The sequence below is a fragment of the Salmo salar genome, chromosome 20 (assembly GCF_965601325.2).
Source record: "Salmo salar chromosome 20, fSalSal1, whole genome shotgun sequence".
NCBI lineage: Eukaryota > Metazoa > Chordata > Actinopteri > Salmoniformes > Salmonidae > Salmo > Salmo salar.
In genome coordinates this window covers 58,746,887-58,764,776 of record NC_138310.1, presented here as the reverse complement: position 1 = coordinate 58,764,776, position 17,890 = coordinate 58,746,887, and the positions used below count along the sequence as shown (strand labels likewise).

General features: G+C 45.9%; 1 protein-coding gene across 2 annotated transcripts in view; it reads left to right on the top strand.

Moving 5' to 3' along the window:
• Window positions 1-345: 345 nt before the first annotated feature.
• LOC106580944 (intraflagellar transport protein 80 homolog) overlaps window positions 346-17,890 on the top strand; it is a 147,303-nt gene continuing 129,758 nt past the window's right edge. The window contains exons 1-6 of one of the 2 annotated variants that reach the window (XM_045703694.2): window positions 346-548; window positions 3,231-3,341; window positions 3,457-3,525; window positions 6,994-7,103; window positions 9,930-10,019; window positions 10,189-10,326. In XM_045703694.2, coding sequence (XP_045559650.2) covers window positions 3,254-3,341; window positions 3,457-3,525; window positions 6,994-7,103; window positions 9,930-10,019; window positions 10,189-10,326 — 495 coding nt within the window. In that variant the 5' untranslated portion in view covers window positions 346-548; window positions 3,231-3,253. Of the gene's footprint in view, window positions 549-3,230; window positions 3,342-3,456; window positions 3,526-6,993; window positions 7,104-9,929; window positions 10,020-10,188; window positions 10,741-17,890 lie in introns of both variants that reach the window. The other variant, XM_082966598.1, reaches the window with a different exon arrangement.

Below are 17,890 nucleotides of genomic sequence, written 5' to 3'. Positions count from 1 at the left end.
TTATGAAAGGCATGCTTATTGCAACCTGTATGTAGGTGAAAATGTTTTTATATGCTAATTGCTATCAGACCTGTGTGTGGATCTCCCCTACCTAAATACAAAGAAAGGTGAATGCAGGATCTGTGTTGATTAATTCACCTGAAAAGCAACCACTGTGTTTGAGTCTGTTGCGGTCACCAATCCTGAACCCAGAGAGTTAGGCTACAGGGTGTGAGAACATTTGTTCCAGTTTAACGCTAACACACCTGGTTCAAGTAATTTAGATATTTTGCAGCAACCACTGATCTATTTCCACCTAACCATTGTCCTCCTTAACACCTGGACACATAAAGAGCTTGTGAGCTGTGTGGGCTGGACCACTGCAGACGAGCTGTACTCATGCAGTGAGGACCACCAGATCCTGAGATGGAACCTGCTGACCAGTGAGACCAGCCTGGTGGTGAAGCTGCAGGAGGACCTCTTCCCCATCGACCTGCACTGGTTCCCCAAGACGGTGGGAGGCAAGAAGCAGGCCCAGGCTGAGATCTTTGTGCTCACCAGCACTGATGGCAAGTCACCAAAGGGCCCAATAATGATGAGGAATAATAAGAGCTTTTCTCGTAACAGGCTTTGATAATACGTTTCGATAACTTTATTTATGAAGCACTTTTCAAACCTAAAAGCGCTATCTGAAACACGCTTTTGGCACCGCTAACATAGAAAATAAATGTTGCATTTTAAAGCAATGGTAGTTTCTCACATTATTCAACAAAACAGATTGATATTGAATTAGGTAGGTGATAGAGGATATGAGTCCCAAGGTACATAACTGCATGGTCTGTGTGAAATGTCTCTCATTGACCAGAGTGGTATACTACAAAGCGAGCTTCCGTTAGCTGCACGTTCTAGGTCAGGCTTCATTCGTACCACATTTTTTACATTTTAGTCATTTAGCAGGCGCTCTTATCCAGAGCGACTTACAGTAGTGAATGCATACATTTCATTTCAGTGCTGGCCCCCCGTGGGAATCGAACCCACAACCCTGGCGTTGCAAACACCATGCTCTACCAACTGAGCTACAGGGAAGGCCAACCGTGGATATTGCCCGTCTGCCTGCCGCTTACTGTAGCAGGCGTGTAACTGCACATGCATGTTGCACGTGGCTAGTTGAATGCCGAGCTCTTCATTGAGGCAATGCTGAAACATCAATCCATGGCCGAGTCGGTGCCACATTTTCATTTGTGCCGAAAAGAAAGAAAATATATCTTGCAAATCCAGCAGGCTTTTGTGTGAAATAGGCTTTTTGAAGTGCCATCTTTATTTTATTACTTATCATTAATGCCGTATTTGATGTGCTTATGAATGAACAAGCACTTTTTTCCGACTCCTGTCGCTCCTTCTGTCTGTGGAACAGCTTGTTGTGTTGTGGCTATATACTTATAATCCATAGAAAGGTTTTGTAAACCTCTAACCCTGGCAATTTGACTGTTAAACTCATTGGTACAATAGCAATGGCTGTTAGTTTGCGTTTCAAATGTCAAAATACTATCACGTGAAAAATGTAGTTTGGAAAGCTAATGCTGTCTACTAAATGTGTAATGTGATAGGTACTTTAGTTTCAGTTAATATACATTTTTTGGGGGGGATGAATGACATTTAATCAGTCGTCTTCCTCAAATGAAGAGGACGCCGTCACAATCTTTGTGAGAGAGAGATGGTATCTGATTTAATTGGTCTTCAATTCAAGGCTCAGACACGTCATTCAGGGTAAATGGAGTTAGCCCGGCGTTAGCCTGCCTGGAGCAGGATAGTTCTGAAGGATTCGTTGTCATAGAAATTTACCAGTCTAAAAGGTGAGCCACTTTCGTGGTACCGGTTATCCCAAGTTGAACTTAAGAGTTGACAGAAGTTACCTCGCTAACTCCTCAAACCTGATTCATAGCACAGGGCTCTGTTGTTCTCTTGTGTCTATATCAGCTCTAAACACACAGAGTGGAGATGTACGGCGATGGCAGGCGACGTGTGGTCACAATGTTAATGGCAGTGTAGGGTTGCATAAACACACCCACAAACTGAAGCAGCAATTTTCCCTGGCAGACCATGTAGTCATGAAAACGTTTGCATCTGTCTTTCTGGTACATAATGATTATAGTCATCATATAGGTAATATTATCACAATTGACTGCTTTTTAGAACAAGTCATTGGTTTCCTTTATGGAGAGGCAGTGTTTATGTTTTAAATGTACCAGTCCTATATCCTAACGCACAGCAACCTCAACATGTTTGGGGAGGGGAGGGGGGGATTGCACAATAGTCCACTGCAGCTTGTAACGGCACATTTTTCTGGTTTCTGTTTTTAATGTCAGTGAAATTTCACATGGCTATGAAATGGTTAAATAGAAACCACAGATGTATAGCTTTGGTGTGTGGGGAAAATCTATAGTAACTTTTGTGGCTTTCTCCAACCTCATTTGCTGCGTGGGCCTCTGAGGCGATATGTCAAAAATGGGTTTGGTTCGTAGTACTGACAGACAGAGCAAATTCTGTGAGCAGTTTGAATGTGGCGTTTAACAGTCAGGTCTTTAATAGAAATGACATTTTTAAAAGCCTATTTTTATTCTGAGCGTCCTTTAATACAGCAGCCATGGTCGTATACACACTACCTGGTTTTCTGGGTCTGCGACATTCACATTTGTTAGGACATCCAAATATAGAAACTGGAGAGAGAAGCATCATGCTGATTTGCAGTTTTAGCCAACCAGAAATTACATAGAACATTCTGTATTTTTTAATACGCACCGCCACAAAGTATATGGTAGGCTAGTGTCTTTGATAACTGTCTCCATGCCTGATCGCTTCCCGTCTCTAGCAGATAGGAAACTGTTTAATTTAAGCAGCAGAGAGACATCGCTTTCATTCTTCCGTTTTGTGTAAGACATGTGTCTTCAAGAGGTTGCTTCCAACCAGGACAGTGGAGCAAAATACATTATGTATTAGAACCTGACACCATTGTTTACAGTTCTTTATGTTTATCTCTATTTGTTTGTTTCTACGTGTGGCCGAGTGCCTATATTCTTTGTATTTATGAACTCTCCTGACATCATGTGTTATGCTTTTATTGTGCTTTTTGACTGTTTGTTGCCTCTCAAGTGAGATTTAGAACTGGAGTGACAAGTTTATACAGTATATTTCCTTCATATCTAATGGACTGTACCTGTCTTCAACCTGTCTGTTCTGTTGTCTGTCTGTAGGCAAGTTCCACCTGGCCTCTAAGATGGGCCGTATTGAGAAGAGTGTGGAGGCCCACAAAGGAGCTGTATTAGCCGGGAGATGGAACTACGACGGGACCGCTCTCATCACAGGTGAGGGGGACACAGGGTAATAAACACACACAAGAAAATGTAATACGCTGCTCAGTAACAAGTGTGTTATAACTGCCGTAGGTTGTAACTCAGATTGTTGATGTTGTTTCCTCAGCTGGGGAGGACGGACAGATCAAGATCTGGTCTAAGAGTGGCATGCTGAGGTCCACCTTGGCCCAGCAAGGTAAAATGTTTCAAACTATTCTTTCAACCACTCAGCTCAGCACTTACTCTATTTGAAAACGAATTTGCGCAGCAGACTCGCAGTGCATAGCCACACTTTGTTTTGAAACAAATGCAGCCACCAATATTGTCCCTTTTTAACAATTTCCTGTTTTGTCAGAATGGGGCCCTGTAGTTTTTGTGGTGCAGTTGCTCCACGGTGTAGCGACAACATTGCACTCTCTCTGTGTGAAGAGGTGTATGTATGCGGTAATTTTCCAGCCCAGTGTCGACAGCATGCTTCTGTTAGACTGGCGCTTAGCTGAATCGATCAAGTGTGCTCGCATACTGCCTTAAAAGACCTTCGCCTGAAAAACTACAAAATTCGGCAATAGTTCTGTTAGTCCTTCTTGAGATGTCATAGCCAGTGTACACTTCCTCAATAAATCTGTAATTCATTTTTATGTGCAGTACCAGTCAAAAGTTTGGACACACCTACTCATTCCAGAGTTTTTCTTTATTTTACTATTTTCTACATTGTGGAATAATAGTGAAGACCTCAAAACTATGAAATAGCACATATGGAATCATGTAGTACCCAAAATAGTGTTAAACAAATCAAAATATATGTGGAAACTCCTTCAAGACTGTTGGAAAAACATTCCAGGTGAAGCTGATTGAGCGAATGCCAAGAGTGCGCAAAGCTGTCATCAAGGCAAAGGGTGGCTACTTTGAAGAATCTCAAATACAAAATCTATTTTGATTTAACACTTTTTTTGGTTACTACATAATTCTATATGTGTTATTTCATAGTTTTGATGTCTTCACTATTATTCTACAATGTAGAAAATAGTACAAATAAAGAAAAACCCTTGAATAAGTAGGTGTGTCCAAACTTTTGACTGGTACTGTATGTGCCAAGAAGATTTTATTCGCACAATTTTACATCTAACTAAGATGTTTGTGGCAGTATATCTCAATTGAAAAAATTTGCATGAAAACGAGTCGTCTCTCGTTGAATGACAACGAACATATAATTGAAGAATCCCTACTGTTGACCAATCACCAACGAAGGGGTGTGGACTTCGCGTACCGACTTCGGCTTGACTCAAGGAAAACAAATTCACTACCCATGTGTGAATGAGGATGCACTGTGTTAATCATAGGGGGTGAGTGTGTCAGCCTGGTGCTTTTTCAAGCCGCCTGTAGGTCTCTCACACTCTGTGCCCAGTCAGAGGACCTGCTGGGGCTTGGGCCGGGCCAGGGACAGTTGTAATGAGGTCAAACCCATGAACACAGCCACGTGAGTTACAGAGAGAGAGACGGCGCTGGCCGAAATGTTGTAAACATAAGGCAACACACAGCCACCAATTAAAGTCTCACACACAGACCGTAGTGTTCATTAAGGCCCCTTCTGCTTTTTAGGGCACCTCACTGGATGAAAGAGAGAGAGCGAGAGAGAGGTATGTAGAGAGAGAGCGAAAGGGATTTGATGAAAAGAGAGAGGCTTGTCACAGAGGGGTACAATACTGTTCATGTGTATTCAGGTAGCCCTCTCTGTGCCGTGTCACAAAAGTTTCTCCACTTAAACTGAGCTTTTGGTTGAGGCCAAGCAGAGCATGATGCGCTGCCATTAGACAGCTCTGAGTATGGTGGTTATATAGTAACCTAGACAATGTCGTCACAGTACATATAGAAAGACTAGTACAGTTTGAAGCACTACAGGATATGCCTCATGTTCTGACAATTTTTAGGCTTTCACATTTACTTCCACAGTTGGGATTTGTGTGTGTGTGTACAGTGTCTTTACAGTGTGTGTGCGTATAGTGTGTCTGTCTGTGTGTATTTAAAACTGCTGTAAACGATGCCGGTGCGATGATCTGAAAGATGGCCTTTGTGTTAACAGTGTTTAGTCCAGCCAGATGATTTAAGATGACAACCGTGGAGGATTTAAGATGACAATCTGGCAGACGGAGAGAAGTGTGTGTGTGTGTGTGTGTGTGTGTGTGTGTGTGTGGTGTGTGTGTGTGTGTGTGTGTGTGTGTGTGTGTGTGTTGGACTATTAGGGTATAATGCTGCTGGATACAGTTGAAAATGCAGCCAGTGCTCCAGTTCCATTTTTATTAAAGGCACCGTAAAGTTTCAAAGGTTTATTGGAGTGGAGTTTTATTAAAATCCATAAAAAAAGACTCCTAATGATCCATTTCTCTAACCAGTACTCACATACAGATGGTTTACTTATTAATTGATTCATTGTGCCATTTTGAAATATCTTCTCAGAAGTGGCCCCCAAAAAATGTTTCCGTTGATGGTAAAACCTGGCCATCCGGATGACATGGATGCATTCTCCCGAATGAATGGGCGCTTTGCTTCCATAGAGAACTGGGCAGAGGCAGGAGCAGTTTCGCCACACGATGCACATTCTCCCTCAGTCCTCTATTTAATGTGTCTGTCTGTGTTGTTGTGAACCATGGCATTGACTGGACAGGCTTGAGAGGGAGTGAGCTGCACAGCCGCTGTTGCACGTACAGATTTGTAGAGCGCATGGAGGAACTGGTGGTGTCTCCTAACAGGTGTGGACACATCATCCACACTGCAGATGCATCTGTGCAGGTGCTGCGCCCCCTTATGCACACATGCGCACACACACACACACTGCAGGAGTCACAGGTACAGCTGGGAGCCGTTGTTGTGAGTCTTGAGTGCGATGATGTAACCGTGTCCCATTTGTGTGGGGGAGGAAGAGCGAGGAAGGAGAGGACGGGTGTAGAAGAGGAGGAGGGGGCGGAGGAGGAGGGCAGAGGGAACTCGTCTCAGCCGTCTCTCATTGTCAGCCCGCGATCATGTGACCTCTTGGCATTTGAGAAACCACAAGCACCTGGAGCAGGGTTAAATGTCAGCCTGCCTCTCTCTCTCTCTCACACACACACACACACACACACACACAGTTTAGGCAGGTTTCTCTTAACGCTCAGCTGTCTTGGTGTGATACACAGCCAGGTCTGCAGGATTCCAGCAAGCTTTGCACGCAAAATCCCATTCCTACAGGCTGTACGAGGTGAACCTTAAGAGTAAATATGACACTGCTGTGGTGTGGAAATTAGAAATGCAATCTCCTCCAGCTGCTGCAGTGTCTCCGTCTCTGTGTTTGTAAGGAACACCAAGCTCTTCTCCCTCTTTGATAAGGACTGCCTGGAGGTAAACTGTGTGATAGCTAATCAATGCTCTGATGAAACCAGAGTCAACTAACGAGTGGATCTTCTACTGACAGAATGACTTTATTTTATGTCACGCTGTCTGAGAAGGAGATGCAACTGTGAAACGGCCTTAAACAAGTTTCAGTTTTCATAATTTTCTGATATTAATGGATGTGTTATGAAAATAGTATTATAAAGGTTATTGTTTTATGGACAATAACACATGGACATTGTTAAGCAGTGTGATTCCTCACCTCCTGCTGTGTGTGTGTGTGTGTGTGTGTCTCTCTCAGGGTCTCCTGTGTACTCAGTGGCCTGGGGCCCGGACTCTGATAGGATCCTGTACACGTCAGGCAGACTGCTGATAATCAAGCCCCTGCAACCTAGCGCCAAGCTCCTACAGGTACTGTGAGTGTGTATGGGGTTTGAAGACCTCGCACTCCAGTGAGTATTTTTCTTGTTCATGTACATTTGTTTATTGTTTTTGGCACTGAATTGTGCCTGGGACCCTGAGTAAACACCAGAGGGTTTAGTGTGCACCCCCCCCACCTCCTCCCTCCCCCTGAGCAGAGCAACAGCTGGCAGTGTATGGAGAAACCCCCTGCACAACTCTGAGCCCTACAACCCCCCCAAACCCCCTCACCCCATCCCCCTGCTCCCTTTGGGAGAGACAGAGCCGTGGGAGAGAGAGGGGTTTGGGGAGGTGGGGGGGTGGAGATCAGGATTTGTAGTGATAACCTTCACATGGCAGGAGGAGAAAGGAGACAATGACTGAATTGACTCCTCCTCTCGTCCTCCTTTTATGGCACGTGCCTCTGGTTATCTGTTGGTCGATACATCTCATGAGTATTGACCTACAGTGCATTCAGAAAGTATTTAGACCCTTTGACTTTTTCCACATTTTGTTACGTTCTAATTCTAAAATTGATTAAATTGGGGCGTCTGGTTGCCTAGTGGTTAGAGCGTTGGGCCAGTTACCGAAAGGTTGCTGGATCGAATCCCCGAGATGACAAGGTAAAAATCTGTTGTTCTGCCCCTGAACAAGGCAGTTAACCCACTGTTCCCCGGTAGGCCATCATTGTAAATAAGAACTGGTTCTTAACTGACTTGCCTAGTTAAATAAAGGTAACTTTTTTTTTGTCGTTTTTTTCCTCATCAATCTAGACACAATACCCCATAATGACAAAGCAAAAACAGGTCTTTAGATTTTTTTGAAAATGTATGAAAAAATACATATTCACATTTACATAAGTATTCAGACCCTTTACTCAGTACTTTGTTGAAGCACCTTTGGCAGCGATTACAGCCTCGAGTCTTCTTGGATATGATGCTACAAGCTTGGCACACCTGTATTTGAGGAGTTTCTCCCATTCTTCTCTGCAAATCCTGCGTCGCTGCACAGCTTTTATCTGGTCTCTCCAGAGATGTTCAGAAACTTGTCCCGAAGCCACTCCTGCGTTGTCTTGGCTGTGTGCTTAGGGTCGTTGTCCTGTTGGAAGGTGAACCTTCGCCCCAGTCTGAGCAGGTTTTCATCAAGGATCTCTCTGTACTTTGCTCTGTTCATCTTTCCCTCTATCCTGACTAGTCTCCCAGTCCTTGCCGCTGAAAAACATCCCCACAGCATGATGCTGCCACCACCATGTTTCACCGTAGGGATGGTGCCAGGTTTCCTCCAGACGTGATGCTTGGCATTCAGGCCAAAAAAATTAAATCTTGATTTTATCAGACGAGAGAATCTTGTTTCTCATGGTCTGAGTCCTTTAGGTGCCTTTTGGCAAACTCCAAGAGGGCTGTCATGTGCCTTTTTACTGAGGAGTGGCTTCCCTCTGGCCACTACCATAAAGGCCTGATTGGTGGAGTGCTGCAGATATTGTTGTTCTTCTAGAAGGTTCTCCCATCTCCACAGAGGAACTCTGGAACTCTGTCAGAGTGACCATCGTGTTCTTGGTCACCTCCCTGACCAAGGCCCTTCTCCCCCAATTGCTCAGTTTGGCTGGGCAGCCAGCTCCAGGAAGAGTCTTGGTGGTTCCAAACTTCTTCCATTTAAGAATGATGAAGGCCTTCAATGCTGCAGACAATTTTTGGTACCCTTCCCCAGGTCTCTGCCTCGACACAATCCTGTCTTGGAGCTCTACGGACAATTCCTTCGACCTCATGACCTGTTTTTTGATCTGATATGCACTGTCAAGTGTGGGACCTTATCTAGACAGGTGTGTGCCTTTCCAAATCATATCCAATCAATTGAATGTACCTCAGGTGGACTCCAGTCAAGTTGTAGAAACATCTCAAGGATGATAAATGGAAGCAGGATGCACCTGAGCTCAATTTCGAGTCTCATAGCAAAGGATCTGAATACTTGTGTAAATAAGGTATTTCTGTTTTTTAGTTTTAATACATTTGCAAAAAAGACAAAAAACCTGTTTTCGCTTTGCCATTATGGGGTACTGTGTAGATGGAGGGGGGGAAATTATTTCATCAGTTTTAGAATAAGGCTGTAGCGTAACAATGTGGAAGAAGTCAGGTCTGAATACTTTCTGAATGCACTGTAAGTGTGACTGTCCAACCATTCCTTACTTTTTTGAAGGGGAAACTATTCTGACAATTTTTCCCAGTCTCATTCGGCATGCTGAACAATAAGCAACACATCAGGATGTGTCAGTAAGTCACTTGGCTAATGTTAGTGTGTGTGTTTTAACAGAGATGTAATGGGGTCTCTGACGGGGACGTGTGTGTGATCTCGTAGCCTTGGCGACCTGTGAAGGCTCTGCCCTGTTTCCAATTAGAGCCAAGTCCAAGCTATTACATTAACGCAGAGCAGACTTGGAGGCTGTCAGAGCGAGCACCTCGCTCGACCTATAGCTCTCTCTCTCTTCTTGTCTACTAGGCTCCTTATGATAAGAATGCTCTCCCTGTATTTGCTTTGTCTTGTCTTCATGCAGTCTTCTCCTGCTTGTCCTTGGCAAAAAAAACTCGGAGTCATATTAGTCTTCAGCCCAGCGTGTAGTATATTGATATGGATCTGCAACCCCCCCCCCCCCCCCTCTTTCCTTTCCTCTCTTTCCTTCCCTCTGTCTCTCAGGTGTGGGGAAAGAGCCTGGGACTGGTTAACTGAGGTGTGATCTTGAATTTATTGGTTGGGTATGGAGAATATCACTGCTCTCGCATAAACATCTGCTCTTTCTCTGCTCCCTCCTCTCTTCCTTGTCCCTCGCTCCCTTCCTCTCCCCAGTGGAAGGCCCATGATGGGATCATTCTGAAGGTGGACTGGAACTCTGTGAATGACCTGATACTGTCAAGTGGAGAGGACTGTAAATACAAGGTCAAGTGTGTCCAGTGATCCAAAAATGATGACCTGTGTTATAACGTGTGTATCACGCAGTCGCAATACTGTGTAATTGACCGTGTTCCTTCTCCCACTTCTCTCTCGCTCTCTCCCCCTCCTTCCCGTCATCTCCCTCCTGTCATCTCCCTCCTTCCCCCTCTCTCAGGTGTGGGACAGCTATGGTCGTCTGCTATACACGTCCTCGTCACATGACTACCCTGTGACCTCGGTGTCCTGGTCTCCGGATGGGGAGGTGTTCGCCGTGGGCTCCTTCAACACCCTGCGCCTCTGTGACAAGACCGGGGTAAGGGCTCCCCTCCCCCCACCACACGTCCACAGCCAACCCCTCACACACCTCTGTGACAAGACCGGGGTAAGGGCTCCCCTCCCCCCACCACACGTCCACAGCCAACCCCTCACACACCTCTGTGACAAGACCGGGGTAAGGCCTCCCCTCCCCCCACCACACGTCCACAGCCAACCCCTCACACACCTCTGTGACAAGACCGGGGTAAGGGCTCCCCTCCCCCCACCACACGTCCACAGCCAACCCCTCACACACCTCTGTGACAAGACCGGGGTAAGGGCTCCCCTCCCCCCACCACACGTCCACAGCCAACCCCTCACACACCTCTGTGACAAGACCGGGGTAAGGGCTCCCCTCCCCCCACCACACGTCCACAGCCAACCCCTCACACACCTCTGTGACAAGACCGGGGTAAGGGCTCCCCTCCCCCCACCACACGTCCACTGCCAACCCCTCACACACCTCTGTGTACTGTCACTGTGTGTGTTTCAGTGTGACAAACCTGGTTCTGTAAGAGGTCCTCCATCTCTTCCCTAGTGTGTGGAAGTAGATGGTGAATGCATGGTGTGAGTCTCTCTCTGTACACCTCACTCACTAGTCTCTGTCACATGTCAGTAGTAATAGCTGGTGCTGATAGTGCTGTTGATGGTAAGTGGACTTGTAATGAGCGAGTGATGGATGGTATGTAGCCCAGGTAGCCTAGTGGTTAGAGCGTTGGACTTATAACCGAAAGGTTGCAAGATCGAATCCCCAGAATCTGTGGTTCTGCCCCTGAACAAAGCAGTTAACCCACTGTTCCTAGGCCGTCATTGAGAATAAGAATTTGTTCTTAACTGACTTTCCTAGTTAAATAAAGGTAAAATATAACGTTTTATTATTATTCAACGTATGGCCAGAAACAATATATCTTAGCTGGATTTCTTGTTTAGTTAGAATGGAAATGTCAGTGTATTGCTCTATGAGACGTGGCCTAATGAAAACAAACAGCACAGGGCTCTGGTCCTCTGCACTGATCACCACTCATTTCATGCTACATTTTGATCTAATTAGAATCAAATGGCATTTTTTTTTCACCAAAACAAATGGTCTGGAGAGAGACTGAGCCAACGCAGATGTCTACACAACACCGGGGTTATGAAAGAGGTTGTGTGTGTGCTTGTAAACACTGTGTATTTGAGTTTGTGCATGCATGTGTGTATTCAAGGGTATTAGCTTTCACTTGTCTAGTTGTTACAGATCAGTGTGGATGAAGGAAAGTAGATGTGGAGAGGAGGGAAGCCATCTTGTTCTTCTGAGTTGAACCCTCAGTAGGACGCTATTCCATTCAAGCCTATTACTAGCTTTTGGGGATTACGAGTTAGAAACAAGTTAGCAGCAAGAGTACAGTAATAAGCAGTATCTTTTCACACTGTAAATATTGCTTGACTTTAAAATTGTTTTGGAGTACACAAATCCAACTGAGACCACAAACTCTCTGAGCGGGTGTAATTGTGTCAAATAATGAACCTAAATCACCTTTCTTCACAATGACAATCGTGTCTCTGTGTTGTGAGTTTGTTTACGTTGTGGGTCTGTTCCATTGTTTGTCATTGCGCCACTCTGTGTCTTGTGGTGGGGTTGACTGTGGCGCTCTCTCTCTCTCTCTGATGACGCGTACAGTAACTCTAACTGGGGTAAGGGTCTGTTTGCCTTCACCTCCTCCCAGGCTACAGAGGGAGAGTGTGGTGTATACTGTAGCCTGGCCCTGGCCTGCCGTGGGAGGGTTGCGCAACACCAGGGAGAAGAAGATTGAGGAAGAAGAGAAACAAAGAGAGGAGAGAAAGAGAAGGCCACTGAAAAGTCACTTCGTAACTGCTCCTTGATAAGTTGATGAATCTGATCCTGTGTTCCCAGCGGCCCTTGCTTTCATTCTCATGCACATTTGGTGTGTATGCTGTGTTCCAGTACGTGCAGGGTAACTGTTGCATCCCTGCCTGTATCTGGGCTGTAGTTGGGCTGCGGTGCAGAAGGAGTTAAGCACAGTGAGGAATCTTTACTGTTACTACCGTGACTAATGGGCAGGAGTTTCATTCTGTATCTGGTACAATGAAACCTTGCACTTTACAGAGCGCTGCCTCAGCAGGAACGGCCAAGCACGTTTAACCCCTAACCTCCAGCAGGGCTTCTCTCCTCCTCTCTATCTATCTCTCTGTCACTTTTTTCTTTTTCTCTCTATCTCTCTCTCTTTCACTCTCTCTCTCCCTCCATGGACAGATGAAGTGCATTACCCTCCTCATTATCACAGGGCTGGGAGGAGGGGGAATACCCCATTACACACACACACACACACACACACACACACACACACACACACACACACACAGATACTGAGGCACACATTAACAAAGATGCACAGATACAAACACACATGTTGAGGCTATTCTCAACGTCAGCCCTTGATCTTGATCACTTTTTCACTGATCACTTTTTCTCATGTTTTTTGTTGTTGATGGATGGTTGATTATCTTGATATATGTCTCTCTATTGACTTGAATAAGAGAGAAACTGTTAGGGGCTTGTCCCCAGCCCCTCTCCTCTTTAGGCATGGCAGATCTTAGATTCTCTATTAAGCACAAAGCAATACACTGTCACTTTTTTTTACTGGATTTGAGCACAAGAAGTGAGTGTGTCTGTGGATAAGTGTGCGTGCGTGCGTGCGTGCGTGCGTCCGTGCATGCACTCCAATGGGCCTGCGAGACAACAGTCTATTTACGAGGCACTGCAGCTGGTGTCTAGCGTCTGGACTCTGTCACGATCCCTGACACTGTGACACTCACTAACAAGTGTGACTCATTGTGCCCTCTCTCCTTCCCTCTCTGTCTTTCTCTTGCCTTGCCTTCCCCCCTTTCTCTCTCTCTCTCTCTCTCCCCCTTTCTCTCTCGTCTGCAGAGCGGTACACAGACACTATCGTAGACCCTGTTAGTGTGTGTGTGTTCGACTAATTTGTCAGAATAACAAATACAGTCTGACGCTCCTGTGGATGCAATGACATCACGGTAAGATGGTAGGTTGTTTTTCTGTCTTCAACTTTCCTCTCTACCATGAAGACCTCTGCAGACTCTTCCAAACAGAAACCCCCACTCCAGCTTACTGAAAACCAAACACACGCACACCAGACGCCGCGTTCTGTCCCATGTTGGGTCTTGTTTCAGGCCTTAATTGATATGTCCAGAACAATCATTGGGCTATTAATACCTGCTGTTCCCGCAATGTGGTTGGGACTGAAGACGTGGCCCAGCTCTGGCCCAGTCCAGGAACCAGGAACCCTTCACTCCACTAATTAGCCAAAACCAGTGTACAATGGCTGTCCTGCTATAGAAAGCCTATACTTAATCAGGAGCGGCTGATGGCTTCTTAAAGCTGCTATTTGCCCATCTATTTGACCTCATATGAAACAGCGCTATGACATGAAGTCAGAAATGTGTTCTAAATCTGCGCTGGGTTTCCTACCACCCGAGACACACACACACACACACACACACACACACACACACACACACACACACACACACACACACACACACACACACACATTGGAAGTGGAAAGTCTGAGGCTCCCTCTCCACTCCCATAACATCTGCCTGCCCCACTCACACAGTCATGATTAAGTGTAAAACCAGTGGTATCTGGTGTAATGCAGATATTATTTTGCGCGACACGCAAAATGTCCCGAATCAATGCAATTGTTGATTTAATGATTTATCGTCTCCAGCTGTGATTCTTCTGCCTGCTCTAATATCAGTGTGTTGGCTCACATAGCTACACAGAAAACACTCCATACAATGGCTTCTGATAGCGTTTGGAAACATTGTAGGAGCGTTTTTTTGTGTAACATGTGGAGAATCCTATGAGGTCAGTCTGGTCTGACCTCTGTCCCATCCTGCTCTCTCTCTCTCCTCAGATTCAGTGTTTAATAGTCACATGTACAGGGTTGCAGGTGTGATTACTGGGTACCCTGAACATCTTAGGCTCCAACATGCAGTACTAAGTGAAATACAATGATGTAAATGGTAATAAAACAATGTATAGAAGTATAAATATTACTATATACATCATAACTGTAGCAGTGATGAATAAATACATATCTTTGGGGTGGAGGCAGAGTAAAGACTGCTGGGGGGGTGTCCATAGGGGGAGCAGCATGACCATTGAAGGGGTGTGGGGAGTGAAATAAAAACAATACAAATGATTATTATAAAAATATATAATATTCATATTAACAACTGCAACAGTGATGAATGTCATTGGGGTGGGGACAGGGTAAAAGTCATAGGGGGAGCAGCATGTCAGGTAAGTGACTGTTGGGGGGGGGGAATGTCCATATGGGAAGTAATAGGGGGGGAGAGGGGAATAAGGTAGATGACTAGTGGTGGCTATTCAGCAGCTTGATGGTCTGAGGGTAGAAAGTCTTGCTGTTTTTGCCATGATGCTCCTGTACTGCCCACATCTGAGTAATTGAATCGGGGAGAACAGTGCATGGCTTTGGTGGCTGGGAGTCCCTGATGATCTTCTTGGCCTTCCTGAGACACCTGGTGTTTTAGGTGTCCTGTAAGGCAGGCAGTGTGCACCCAATGGTGCGTTTGGCTGTACGTATCACCCTCTGAACAGCCTTGCGGTCCGTGGTGGTGAAGTTTCCGTACCAGGCTGTGACGCAGCCCGACAGTATGCTCTCGATGGTGCTCCCGTAGATCACTGTGATGGCCCTCGGGACAGGCCAGATTTCTTCTGCATCCTGAGGGTGAAGAGTCGCTGTCGTGCCTTCACCATGTTGTCTGTGTGGTTAGACCATTTAATTTTCTCTGAGATGTGTACGCTGAGGAATTTGAAGTTATTGACCGTCTCCGCTGCGGCCCTGTTGAGGAGGATGTGGGTGTCCAGCCTGGTTCCTCCTGATGTCCACAATCACAATATTTGTTTTGCTAACATTAAGGGGGAGATTGTTTACCTGGCACCACGGTATCAGAGTGCCTTGTTGTTGGTAATCAGACCTACTACTGTTGTGTCGTCAGCGAACTTGATGATGGCGTTGGAACTGTGTGAGGCCATGCAATCGTGGGTATACAGGAAATACAGGAGGGGACTAAGGACGCACCCTTGTGGGGCCCCCTTGTTGAGAATCAGTGTCAAGGAGGTAATGTTGGTACCGTCACAACATGGGGGCGGCCCGTCAGGAAGTCCAGGACCGAGTTGCATAGGGAGACGTTCAGACCCAGGGCCATGAGCTTTGTATTGAGTTTATAGGGCACTATGTTATTGTAGGCCGAGCTGTAGTCGATGAACAGCATCCTCACATATGCATTCCTTTTGTCCAGGTGGGTGAGGGCAGTGTCGATTGCGTCGTCTGTGGATCTGTCAGGGCGATAGGTGAAAGAGGGTCACGTGTGTCGGGGAGGGAGGCGGTGATATGTTCTTTGACTAGCCTCTCAAAGCACTTCATGTTGACGGAAGTGAGTGCTACTGGTTGGTAGTCGTCCAGTTTCTTTCTCCAGGTGGGCATAGCAACCGGAGCTAGGGAGAGGTTGAAAATGTCAGAGAACACAACAGCCAACAGGTCTGCACATGCTCTGAGGGCACGGCTAGGGATGCTGTCTGGGCCGGCAGCCTTGAGGGTTAACACGTTTGAATGACTTACATGTGTAGCCCATGTTGTCATTGGGCGCTCTCTTCGGCAGCTCAGTGTCATTGTGCTCGAATCGTGACAAAAAGGTGTTTAACTCCTCCGGTAGGTTGGCGTTGGTGATCGTGATGTGGCTGGCTTTTCTTCTCTCAATCCGTGATAGTTAGGAGCCTCTGCCACATTCGCCTTGTGTCCAACCCGCTGAATTGCTCCTCCACTTTGTCACTTTACTTGTTTAGGTCGTATTTGTACTGTTTAACCATATTTTTGTCCCCAGTCACCTTGCCCAGTTTATAAGCAGCATCTCTCTTTTTCAGTTTTTATTTAAGGCTGCTATCAATCCACATTTTTTGATTCCTCATCCCCGCCCCTGGGTCGCTCTCTTTTCTCTTGTCTATTTGCCATGGCCTCTGTCTTTCTCCTAACCTGACTTCTTATCCCACCACTCATATTTCCTCAGTTTTATCTATCTTGTCCTTCTTTCTCTCTAGGGAATGTACTGTATGTGACTTTAGGTTCCCTGTGAGGCCCCTTCACTTAGACTTTGTAAGGCTGGGATCAGTGTGTCTCCCTTCCTTTCTATAAAGTATCAGTTTCTATTCTCCAGGCTGTACCACTCCAGTGTGCCCTGCTTGGCTGCCAGCCTCTGGCCAACGGCTGGCCTGGAAACGCTCCCTGCCGCTGGAGCGATATAAAAGGCCTCTAAACTAAACGCTGGTTTGAGTCCTGAAGCGCTCTTAGTGGAGCATGAAAAGGGCAGAGAAAACGATTGTAGATTTATTAGTCTTTTCTGCTTTATCTGTTTTCATCACATTAGCTATGATGGTTAGCGCAATGCAGATGGCGAAAATGTCACTGTAAAAGTGAGAGGGCAGGCTGCAAGAGTTGGACAGGGGGAAAGAAAGGGAGAGGAGAGCTGCGTGGAAAAACAGCAGATGTGGAGGGGGTTACACACTAGAGAGGGAGAGAGAGAGCGCAGTGAAACAAAGAGAGTCCTGAGTCAGCAACGGCAGAGCAGTTTTCTCCCCAGGCAACTGGGCTGGGCTCCTCCTCTCTCTCTCTCGCTCTCTCTCTCTGTCTCTCTCTCTCTGTCTCTCTGTCTCTTTCTGCCTGACACACTCCACATGCTCCTACTTTGTCTCCTCGATCTCCTCCTTCTCTTGCTCTCTCTCTTTCAAAAAGTCCTATGCTTTATTGCCATGGCGTTTACAGGTACAACAATCTTGTTAAAGACAGTTAATTAGATAAAGTATTAAGATAACTATCAAATGAACTAAATGAGAAACAGAAAAAAAGGTGAACTTTCCCTCACTACACACTTTTTCTCCACCTTTCTCCTCCCCTTATGAGCCAAACTCTCTACTTTACATGTGCTCTCGCTCTCTCGCTCTTTCACTCACTCTCTCTCTGCAACCAGCTGCAGTTTAGAGAGGGAGAGAGTTTAAGCAGTGAAAAGGGCACTTTGGGTCTATCTTTACCACTAAGTCAAGACTCTCTTCCTTCACACATTTTCTCTGTTTTCTTTTAAATCATTTTTACTTCTCCTTTTAACATGTCTGGGTGAGGTTGCCTATGAAATGTTTTTGAACAAGTGGACACATTCTGGTTTTACCAGCCTCTACTTCTCAGCCAGTTAAAACAGCCATCAAATGTATGTCTCTTCAGTTTGCGTGGTAATAACACAGGCTGGCACTGCAGGCAGGTTCAAGTCCTGGTCTTAAATGAGCAGTGCAGGACAGTGGAATGCTACATCAACCCGCATCAATGAAAAAGCAGCCTTCTATTTTCTCTCTTTTATAACAGCTCTCTTCGGTCACGTGTGTCTTCAGGTAAGGATGTGGAGGGACGGGCATTACCAGGTGTTGGTTTGCTGTGCTTGGATTTTTGTTGGCACGGCTGATGGAA